The sequence below is a fragment of the Sabethes cyaneus genome, chromosome 2 (genome assembly GCF_943734655.1).
Source record: "Sabethes cyaneus chromosome 2, idSabCyanKW18_F2, whole genome shotgun sequence".
NCBI classification, from domain to species: domain Eukaryota; kingdom Metazoa; phylum Arthropoda; class Insecta; order Diptera; family Culicidae; genus Sabethes; species Sabethes cyaneus.
In genome coordinates this window covers 173842576-173853648 of record NC_071354.1, presented here as the reverse complement: position 1 = coordinate 173853648, position 11073 = coordinate 173842576, and the positions used below count along the sequence as shown (strand labels likewise).

The 11073-nt window shown below is 38.3% G+C and overlaps 1 protein-coding gene across 1 annotated transcript in view; it reads left to right on the top strand.

The window, feature by feature from the left end:
- The first annotated feature begins 1672 nt into the window (after positions 1-1672).
- The window catches only part of LOC128736368 (uncharacterized), a 31089-nt gene continuing 21688 nt past the window's right edge, over positions 1673-11073 (top strand). The window contains exons 1-3 of the mRNA XM_053830844.1: positions 1673-1861; positions 2656-2871; positions 2934-3011. Coding sequence (XP_053686819.1) covers positions 1673-1861; positions 2656-2871; positions 2934-3011 — 483 coding nt within the window. The remainder of the gene's footprint in view (positions 1862-2655; positions 2872-2933; positions 3012-11073) is intronic.

Sequence of the window (11073 nt, the reverse complement as noted above, 5' to 3'; positions counted from 1 at the left end):
ACAGACAGACAGACAGACAGACAGACAGACAGACAGACAGACAGACAGACAGACAGACAGACAGAAATCCTTCTTTATAGGTATAGAAGATATCAACGATTTGTTGGGGCTGCTTTCATCATTGAAACTTCGTTTTGCCGACGATCTAAAAAAATTTTCGAGTGATTACTTCCCCTGTCGACTACGTTGCGTTAGAAGCAGATATCAAGTAACTGCTTATTTGATGCGGTGAACAGTGTTGTGAAGCCCACACCCGTGTAGTCTAATTTTCTCACACACGGGTACTCATTCTAACGAGCACGCCGGCGTAAGCATTCCTTTAAAACTCCCGCACTTATTTCTTTATGCACTGCAACGAGATTTTGCGAGTGTGTGCTTAGCTAACAGCTACAGTCGTCGCTCGTTGTCCGTAGTTGCAGCCCGATCTGCTAGTACCGACTACTCACGACGGCTCGTGAGCAGAATCGAGGACGAAGATGAAGAAGAAGAAAAAGAAGAAGTAATGCAAAATTTGTATCCCAGTGCGCCACCAGCCTCACGGCCAACTGATTCTTTTCTCCAGAATCCGGTTTAATAATCATCTAGGCTAGAGCGTAGGGGAACGTTATACAAATTCAATAAGCGTTGTTTCAGTGACCCTCCTATACTTGTCCTTCTCGTCTTGTCTCGCACTGGAGGCACTATCGATACCTACTACCGCTCCTTTCGTCTATTGAGAAGACTACCGTTATAAAAAATTTGGCAATTAGACAACCATCTAACTGCGGAGAACTATAATTCGCTTGCTGTACCTAACCACAAACTAGCAGAAACAGTTCTTTGATGAGCCCGATAAAATGGGAGGAGGAAAGAAGCGGGGGAATGTCCACAAACGATAGCAGCATTTCGGCTCCCGATCTCGAGGAAACCGTCAAGAAATGGGACAGCTGAAAATTAATCTAGCTGCCGGAAAGAATCAAACAAATATGGTACGGAACCACTTATAACGGCGGATACCTAAGGGGAACCTAAAGCCTAATGATAGATAGAGACTCAAGTAGAGTAGTTCACGTAGCCTCCTACGGATAGTAGCTATAGACACGATGAACTTGAACGTGATGTGATTGATAAGTTGTTATGTTTAGGTTCTCTGATTACCACCGACAAAAACACGAGTAAGGATATTCAACGACGCACTGAAGCTGAAGTTTTAACCCTTCGGCGAATGAATAGTGCTAAAACCGTGAAATATTTGGCAACGACTAGGTCTTCTCTTAGATATGTTGACCCCTGGTGACTTTTCCGTGAACATCATATTAATTTGAAGTCATCAAGAAAAACAAAGCCTAGGTACTATAGGACAATTTCAGGATAATGCCACAATAAGAATGCGGGACAATCCCATAGCTAGTGCTACGATCCTATTGACTCTTACAGCCTGTCCCAATTGCAAACACAAAATAAAATTATTGCGAACGGGTCTTCGTGCATTAAGTCAATCGTACGTATGGCTACCATCTATGTACAGGCTCAGATAATTATCACGTAACATAAAATTTAGGTGGCGCAAGAATAAACTTATTTTTTGGCAAATTTAAGTTTGAAGGCCCCAAAAACATACTGAGTATTGACAAAAATCCGTCACGGTAACCACCTTCGAATTGTTCACAAATAACCTTCTTGAACGATAGAAATGGTGGCCAGTTACAATCAAAACCCATTCCATTCTCCGGAGATTATGTCAAACTATCGGGAAATCGATTGGAGAACTTTACCGATGTTATGCAACAGTCATTTCCCGACACAAGCAGATGTTGGCAGCATTTGCATGACTATAATCATGTACGACTTGCCGTTCCTGACCACACGCAACATGATCCATGTTTATGACGTTTACCTCTAAAATACCGTGAAGCACAGCAGAAAGAAGGTGAAAAGAAGAGACTCTTTTCCATTCAGTACTAAACTCGGTTCAAACAATGATGAGCCAAACGTAAGCAGCGAAGAAAGAAAACAGAAACAATTTCCACCACAGTGACCACAGACCGGTCATAATTTTCCAACCAGACTGGCATCTGCAGCAGCACCTACCCATTGGAGGCAAAACGCGTCGCGCCGGTACCTTCGGCTCAATGCAGCGGCCTTACCCTATTTGTAACATTTGGTCTATGCCACTGCTAACCCACTTGCTCAGCGACTGAGGCGGTCAGCCGAATTTCTTTGTGCTTTATTTTGGCACTTTCTTAAGGTCAAATTTGGTGAGAAATCGTCTATTGTAGTAAATTTCAAATTATTACATATTTTACAGTTATTGTTTTGTAGGATGTTTAGTCGTTAGATAACAAATGCGATTCATTATTAGTATGATTGTTCCATCACACTAAATTTAATTTTAAATGAATGGTTCAAACTTCGAAGAAATATCAAGCCGCTCTATGTTACGGTATTTTTTCAACGTATTGTACTTTGGTGGCGATGCAAAAATTAAGTGCCATTTAAAATCATATCGCTTTGAACCGTCATGCAATCCATTGTTGCAAATCTTTTGCAAGATACTCTAATTAAAAATTTGGCTAATAAAATCGTTCAAGCTAACAATAACGTTTCATTTAATTCATTTTTATCCAATTTGGAATATCTCATATTGAATAATGGATTCTACTTTAATGCGAACAGGCAACAACGACGGCGTATGCGTCGGACAGCTCCAGTGCGACAACAGAAAATTCGGTCGGATTTCAAACTCTGGATAACAATGGACAGCAAAATGTTTACAGCACACATGAACTGACAGCGGCGGCAACGGCCGCTGCACTAACCACCGCCAGTCGAGGATCCATATCGTCTACGGTGGCCCCAAAGATTCAGCGGAAACGGGGTAGCTCCGGAAAGGTAAGCTGGCAGCATGATGCCGTTATGCTCAGTGCGTGTATAAAACATGTTTACATCCATAGAAAAGCGTCATCGTCAGTCAATCCACCGATAATGTGAATAATTCCCGTGAATCCCTTTCCCATGAGGGCAGCGAACCGGTAAGTCTATAACTTTAGCTCAGCACGATTGAAACATTATGCTGAGCTAGGCTGCAACACTGATAAACTTCATAATAAAATGTCCAAAAGACAGTCTGTTCAACATTTTCTTAAGCCCGACTACAGAGATTTATCACCCACGAAGTTTACACTGACTTGCTGTCCCAATGTGAAACTATTATCAAATTATCCACAACTGAGGTGATTTGCATATTTTTCACACTCAATTTCACGGTGCAATAGCAGAAACTGTAATCAAAACCATCTAACGTAGCTGCAGAAGTGGGCGTATGTGTGTTGTTGGGTGACATAAAAAATTCGGTTACTGTGTCATCACGTTGGAAGTTCACTGATGCGATTTGTGGCACCTCAAGTCTTTTAGGAGGTAAAGCATGTAAAATTAACGTAGTAATGCGCCTGATTATAGCCAAATTTGGTAAACTCTGGGACAGTCAGAAATTGCGAGATGCGAGTGATAATGGAGCTCAGTTTGCAGCTTTTTGCGGAACAGCATTACTTATGCGCAAGGTATTGATCAACTATCCAGTATTGCTGTTGCAGTTGAAAACCGTAATAATCGACGTGCGATATTCGGTTTTATTCTTGTTCTGTGTGTCGCAACTATGTCGCAGGTGATGCGCTGTATAGCTCATCAATGTGCGAACACAGCGCACCACGTCCGATGTAGTTGCGCCATACAGAACGAGAATAAAACCGAATGTCGCACGTCGATGATTACGGTTTTCAACTGCAACAACAATATAACTATAATGGATCGGGTATTCTTATACTGGCATCAATGGCGTGGCTCACGCTGCGGGTACAGAGACTATAGATTACAGAAGCGACAAGACACTCAAAAATCGCCACATTTTGAATCAAAACGGAGGGAGAGTTATCTTTATTTATGACTAGCTGACCCGACAAACTTCGTATTGCCACAAATTAACCTGTGTTGTACATAAATCATGAATCTCGGATGATCTTTGTCACAATCTCGAGTTTTGCAAGCCCCCCAGTGGGCGGCGCTTCCGACGGCGGGTCACCGGCAACACTCGTGACCGTCTCGTCCTGAATGATCTAGTGTTACTATAGATAGTTTTTGTGGTCTTGTATTGACTAATGTTTTATGGAAGAGTCTCGAATTTCTCGAGTTCGATTAGTTTTTGAGTTTCGCAAAAATTTCTGTTTTATTTGTATGAGAGTCCATATCCCCCTACCACAGGGGTGAAAGGTCTCTAACTATCGTAAAATAAATTCAAGACTCCAAAATCTCCCACATGCCAAATTTGGTTCCATTTGATTGATTAGTTCTCGAGATAAGAGGAAATTTGCATTTCATTTGTATGGAAGGCCACCCTCTTAATGGGGAGATGGGCCATAAGTCGCTTTCTAAAGAAGAGAGGGGTCTCAATTCACCATAGAAAAAAATCTTACGTCCAAAACCACTTACATGATAAATTTGGTTCCATTTGCTTGATTAGTTCTAGAGTTATGAGGAAATTTGTATTTCGTTTGTATGAGAGCCCCCCCTCTTAAAAAGGTAAGGGGTCCTAATTCATCATAGACAAAATGGTTGCCTCCAAAAACACCCACATGCCAAATTTGGTTCTATTTGCTTGATTAGTTCTCGAGTTATGAGGAAATTTGAATTTCATTTGTATAGGAGCCCCCTCTCCTAAAGTGGGTAGGGAACCCAATTCATCATAGAAAAAATTTTTGTCTCCAAAAACACCCACGTGCCAAATTTGGTTCCATTTGCTTGATTAGTTCTCGAGTTATGAGGAAATTTGTATTTCGTTTGTATAGGAGCCCCCCTCTTAAAGTTGGGAGGGGTCTTAATTCACCATAGAAAATATTCCTGCCCTCGAAAACTTTCACATGCCAAATTTGGTTCCATTTGCTTGATTAGTTCTCGAGTTATGAAGAAATTTGAATTTCATTTGTATAGGGGCCCCCTTCCTAAAGTGGGGAGGGGTCCTAATTCTCCATAGAAAATATTTTTGCCTCCAGAAACCTCCACATGCCAAATTTGGTTCTATTTGTTTGATTAGTTCTCGAGTTATGAGGAAATTTGAATTTCATTTGTATAGGAGCCCCCCCTCCTAAAGTGGGTAGGGGACCCAATTCATCATAGAAAAAATTTTTGTCTCCAAAAACACCCACGTGCCAAATTTGGTTCCATTTGCTTGATTAGTTCTCGAGTTATGAGGAAATTTGTATTTCGTTTGTATAGGAGCCCCCCCCTCTTAAAGTTGGGAGGGGTCTTAATTCACCATAGAAAATATTCCTGCCCTCGAAAACTTTCACATGCCAAATTTGGTTCCATTTGCTTGATTAATTCTCGAGTTATGAGGAAATTTGCATTTCATTTGTATAGGAGCCCCCCTTCCTAAAGTGGGGAGGGGTCCCAATTCATCATAGAAAAAAAATTGTCTCCAAAAACACCCACGTGCCAAATTTGGTTCCATTTGCTTAATTACTTCTCGAGTTATGAGGAAAATTGTGTTTCTTTGGTACAGGAGCCCCCCCTCTTAAAGTGGGGAGGGGTCCTAATTTACTATAGAAAATATTCTTGCCCTCGAAAACCTTCACATGCCAAATTTGGTTCCATTTGCTTGATTAGTTCTCGAGTTATGAGGAAATTTGTATGGAAGCCCCCCTTTTAAAGAGGAGAGGAGTTATAATTCCCCTTATAAAGAGGGGAGCAGTCTCAATTTACCATAGAATAAATTCTTGTCACCGAGAACACCCACATGCCAAATTTTGTTCTATTTGCTTGATTAGTTGTCGAGTTATGCAGAAATTTGTGTTTCATTTGTATGGGAGCCCCCCCCTCTTAGTGGAGGGAGGGATTTCTAACCATCACTAAAACCTTTCCTGGCTCCAAAAAACCTCTACATGCATATTTTCATGCCGATTGGTTCAGTAGTTTTCGATTCTATAAGGAACATACGGACAGACAGACAGACAGACAGACAGAAATCCTTCTTTATAGGTATAGATTGTGATGGTACTCTCCGTTTCGATTCAAAATTTAGTGGTTTTTGAGTGCCTTGTCGCCTCTGCTCTGTAATTTATAGTCTCTGAAGCTGCGGGATACCCTGCGACACGTGCACCATCTTCTATTTTTGATGTGATATCAAACTTTATCAAACTCATATGGTTCATATGGTTCATATGGTTAGTTTTTCCAAGGCAAAGGATGTTATAGAAACCTGGTAAATTGTATTATTTCAAGATACAGGAGTTAGACAAAATGATCGGGACATGCAAAATTTTGATAAATTCAAACGACCATAACTTCTATGAAATTAGGCATTTAAAAAAATCAATTGCATTCGACGGGGAATTTTTTTAAATTTTACTAAAATATTTCTAAATTCGAAGTATTTAGTGAACACCGGAAAATTTCCGGGTTGTCCAAGAGTATGTCAAAAACTGATTGTTTTTCATCGCTTTTAGCTTTTTCTATCATGAAAATTTAATAATATTCATATTTTGTACCAAAACTAAGGTTCATTTCCAGTCGATGAAAAGGTGAAAAGAGAGCGAAAATTTGTCGAGAAACAACCGAAATTTGGCTATTTTAATGAATTTAGTTGCAGAAATGTTACCGATAACGTCCTACCTTTATGGCCATGACCTAAACCGTACCAATAATGTGGATCAAATAATGAATTAATAATGTAGTCAAACTTCAAGAATTTTCGATTTTCGATCCTGAAGCTTGACACCCATATTGATTTAGTTTCGGATATTCCCTAAAACGAGAATTTCCGCCGGGATACCTAGAACCTGCTAAAGGGTTGCCTTGGTAAACAGCGGACCTGGCAATGCTTCCGGTGTCACTGGCTCATGAAACATTATAGTTTGATACTCGTATTGATATGATTTGTCTAATGTCCTAAAATGGCCAGAGCTTTAGATGTTTCACTGAATTTCACGGAAATGACCGTAACTTGGACGGATTTCCATTCTCTTTACACCAACCGACTGGAAATGAAGTTTAGTTTTGGGACAAAATATCATTTTAATTAAATTTTAATTTTAATTTAAAAATATTTAAATGCTTTCCGCTTTATTTTTTCTGGCTAAGAAATGGGGGGAGTTGTTTTCTACTTTACTGTGAGGAAAAATTGAAAATTTGTATATTAAACTACCCATGCTCTCATAGTTACGTAACTGCCAAAATGAATCATCTAAAGTTGATTTCCTCTGAAATTTGCAAAACTAGAGATTGTGGCAAAGGTCATCCGAGATTCACAATTTATGTACAGTACTGTTTGATTTGAGGCAATACGAAGTTTGTCGGGTCAGCTAGTGAGAGATAAAAATAAAAAAATATGACAATCGACCTGTTTGCTATGACTACTGATGTTCACTACTTTTTATAAAACATTTCTGTTGGAAACAGTGAGACGCACAGCCAATGCTCACACCATGCGAATTTGTTTTATATTAAATTATGATTCAATCCATATGAATTAACTGTATATGACTTCTGAAGTGTAAGTTAAAAGTCAGACGGTCAGCATTAGGCCATCATATAAAATCATGTACTTAATACTAATATACTATACAGGGTGTCCAATACGTTCGAATTAGGGCTGTCGGTATTGAGTGCTTTTGGTGAAAACCGGTATTTCGGTATTGGCGTAGAAAATACCGGTAGTACCGGTAAAAAACCGGTATTGGCAGATTATTCGGAATCAATAGAAATGTCGATGTTTTTCAGTAAATGTTTCTATTTTCAATCTTTAGTTTCAGTATTGTTTCTTAGCAAAGTACAATTTAAGCATATATAATACGCTTAGTGATTTATTTCCCTTGCTTGATTTTATTGCCAGCGCTTCCAACGAAAATTTCTGCTTTCATCGAAGTCTGACAAACGGCTCTAAGCGCATCAGGAATTTTTCCCTATTATCAATCCCTATTCTCTATTATCAATCCCACTATTCGCAGGGCTTGGAAATTTTATCTGCTTGTTTGATCAATGTATCACTTGAAATACTTGAAAAATATTCCGAAGTCTTTCCTGGCAGATCCTTTAATGGCAAGAATGCTCGAAAAGCGGAAATATTCCCGTATTCTGACTAGGGCTCGGCATCCTCGAAACAAATAAATGAAGCTGACTTTCTCTTACCTTCGCTTTATAAATGAAGCGATTTGTTTCATTTGATCAACAGAACGTTTTAAGCAAGCTTCAGCTGAAGTTAGTGACGATTTCAAAAGACTACGATTGACAGTCAGGCACGATTTGTCGATGTTGAGTAGGTTAATTATAATATGCGCTAAATTGTCGGAAATGTTACTTAAATTCAATTCAATTGCATTCAAAGTTGCTAGCCTTCTACTAAATATTTGATAGACATTTGATTTGACAAACGAAATTTTAAAATCGGTCGACATTATGAAGTGAAAACCGTTTGATTGAGACTGATGGAAGCCAGTTTTAAAACGGAGTGGCGTTGCTTTAGTCGAAACTAAAGCTTCATTACTTCATTGTTGAGTAGTGATTTGAAAAATCACTTATAAGTGACGTTGCTGGGCCCTGATCTTGTGGCCTAAATTCGTTATTTGAAAACTTCGAATAATTTGGTGGCTTTTAAATATCAAGTTGTTCAAAAATAAATTGAAACGCGTCGTCTGACTACTATGAAACTTTTTTACGGCTCTACTGTGCCTTAAACGGGTTCAAGAGATATAGGGGAATGTTCCCGGTTATGAAACAGGTTTTGTTTTTTGACCATAGCTTTTGATGGATTATTTAATTCCAAATATTTTTAAAGCATTTGAAAGATTGAAGACTTACGTATGTTTTTGCCAAAAACAGCTTTTTTTTGCTTGAAACAAAAAAGTTATAGCGAGATTGGTAGACATAGAATTTTTTGACCAAAAACAAAGTGTCCCCGGTTGTGAAACACTTCGAAAAATCCATAAAAGAAAATAAAAATAAAGAAGAAAATAAAGAAATATGAATTGAAAATACAATATTACATTCATTTATTCACGGAATACACCTAAAATGCAAAATAATTTATCTGTTTCTTAATTTAATCATCTAAATCTAAATCGTAATCAACGTATGTAAAAACAGAAAGTTCGAGATCTCAAATATGCAGATTTGGCTCTCATGTGCCTGAAAAGTGTGTTGAAAATGTTTGTGATCGTTAAAGTATTGAACAACCGAACTTCACTGTTTCACAACCGGGGCGAACGACAAGTTTGTGAAAATTTATGTAATATTTTTTGAGTAAATTATTTCACTTAAAATTTGACTGTGTAATGAAATAGAAGTCCAAAACTAAGATTATATGCATTTTACTGCCTTTTTCTATTTTATTTGATGGACAAAAAAATTAATCCTAAAATATTCTAAAAAACTTTTTCGGGCATGTTTTTCGAACACATTTCCTACAATACATTCTAAAAGTTGTATTTTGATTGTTGTTTGCTCAAAAGGTAGAGTACAATGAGATGAGCCTTTGGTATTAATTTGGTAGTGCTAGTTTAATAAACACGTCAAAAACGATGGGTGTTTCACAACCGGAGCCATTTCACAACAGGGGACAATCCTCTAATTATTTAACCTACAATTTAACCTTCTTCATTGTTAGTAGTCGCAGAATGTCGTCAGCATTAACACCAAGTTGTTTTTCTATGAGGTTTACAATCTTCCATCAAACTTAGTTCTTCTTCGAATAAGGAGTTTGAAAAAACTAAGATATTAGAAAATACCGGAAATACCGGTTTTTTGCTTTGCCAAAACCGGTATTTCGGTATCCAAAAATTGGTCGGTATTACCGGTTTCGGTACTACCGGTACTACCGGTTAGACAGCCCTAGTTCGAATACACTTTAAAATGTGTTCAAAAATGAAAATACACGATATCCTTTTCTGAATCAATTCTTATTGAAGCAGTGTTTATTGAGAACCTTTACGACATATTTGGTCGATCTTGGGCTGCTCGTCGCTAATTTCCTAGACGTCTCAGAAGTCGCAAATCACGCTCGACTGAGCCGGCCATCTTGCACGTTGAGCTTCCTGCTTCGAGATCCGGTGGAGTTGTTGAAGTGAACTGTTTTCGTCGAACTGCCGTCCGGCATCCTTACGACGCGGCCGGCCCACCATAGCCTACCAACTTTCGCCGGATATATTCACACACCGCTGCAACTCCGCATTCAGTTTGTACCCAGCCAAATATCGTTCGCGGTACCTTCCGCTCGAACACGGCTGTAGTGAATAGCATTAGTAAGGTAGAATCTAAGTAAATCAATAACACTCATTAAATATATGAATTATGAAACTTGCTTTGTTACAAAATTGAACATAAGATAAAAATGACACTTGAATGGTAGCACTGCTCAGACTTTAATGAAGTCCGACATATTGTCTGGCAACCAAGCATAGAATTCTTTGACGTGTGTACAACATATCCCGTAAGGTCCTGTATCGTTAGAAAAATCGGTAATCGGATAGAACTAGGCGCCATTGTCGTTGTATGATAATTATAATAGACCGTTGAATTTTTATTAAAAGATGTGGCTTTTCGGTCTCGAGTTTCTTACGAAAACTTTATTTTACGTTCAGCTGACGTTTCGAAGAACTATGCCTTCATCTTCGGAGCAACTATTGTTATAAAACATTACAATTATTTAAACAATCTTCATCATTACACATAATTACTTACAACGTTGATAATTGTTTTCTTAGTCAAGTGTTTAAACATGAAAGTGTTATTTTTGTTTAACCCTCTATACTGAAAGCATAACAAATGGACGAAAACGGATTTTTTACAAACTAACTATTGTATTGGCTAACTTAAAATTCCAACTTACACTATAACCGTCTACGCACATCACAACCAGATCGATTATTCCAATATGAATTTTCTAATATGCTGCTGTAAACGAAGCTTCTGTATTTAATTTGAGAGACGGAGAGAAAGAGAGTAAAAAATTAGACGATTACTGAGCAAGTGAATGCAAAATACCCGAATATGCCACATTTAAATTATTCGTATCAGTTCTAAAATTTATTGTAAGTTGGTCCGTAAATA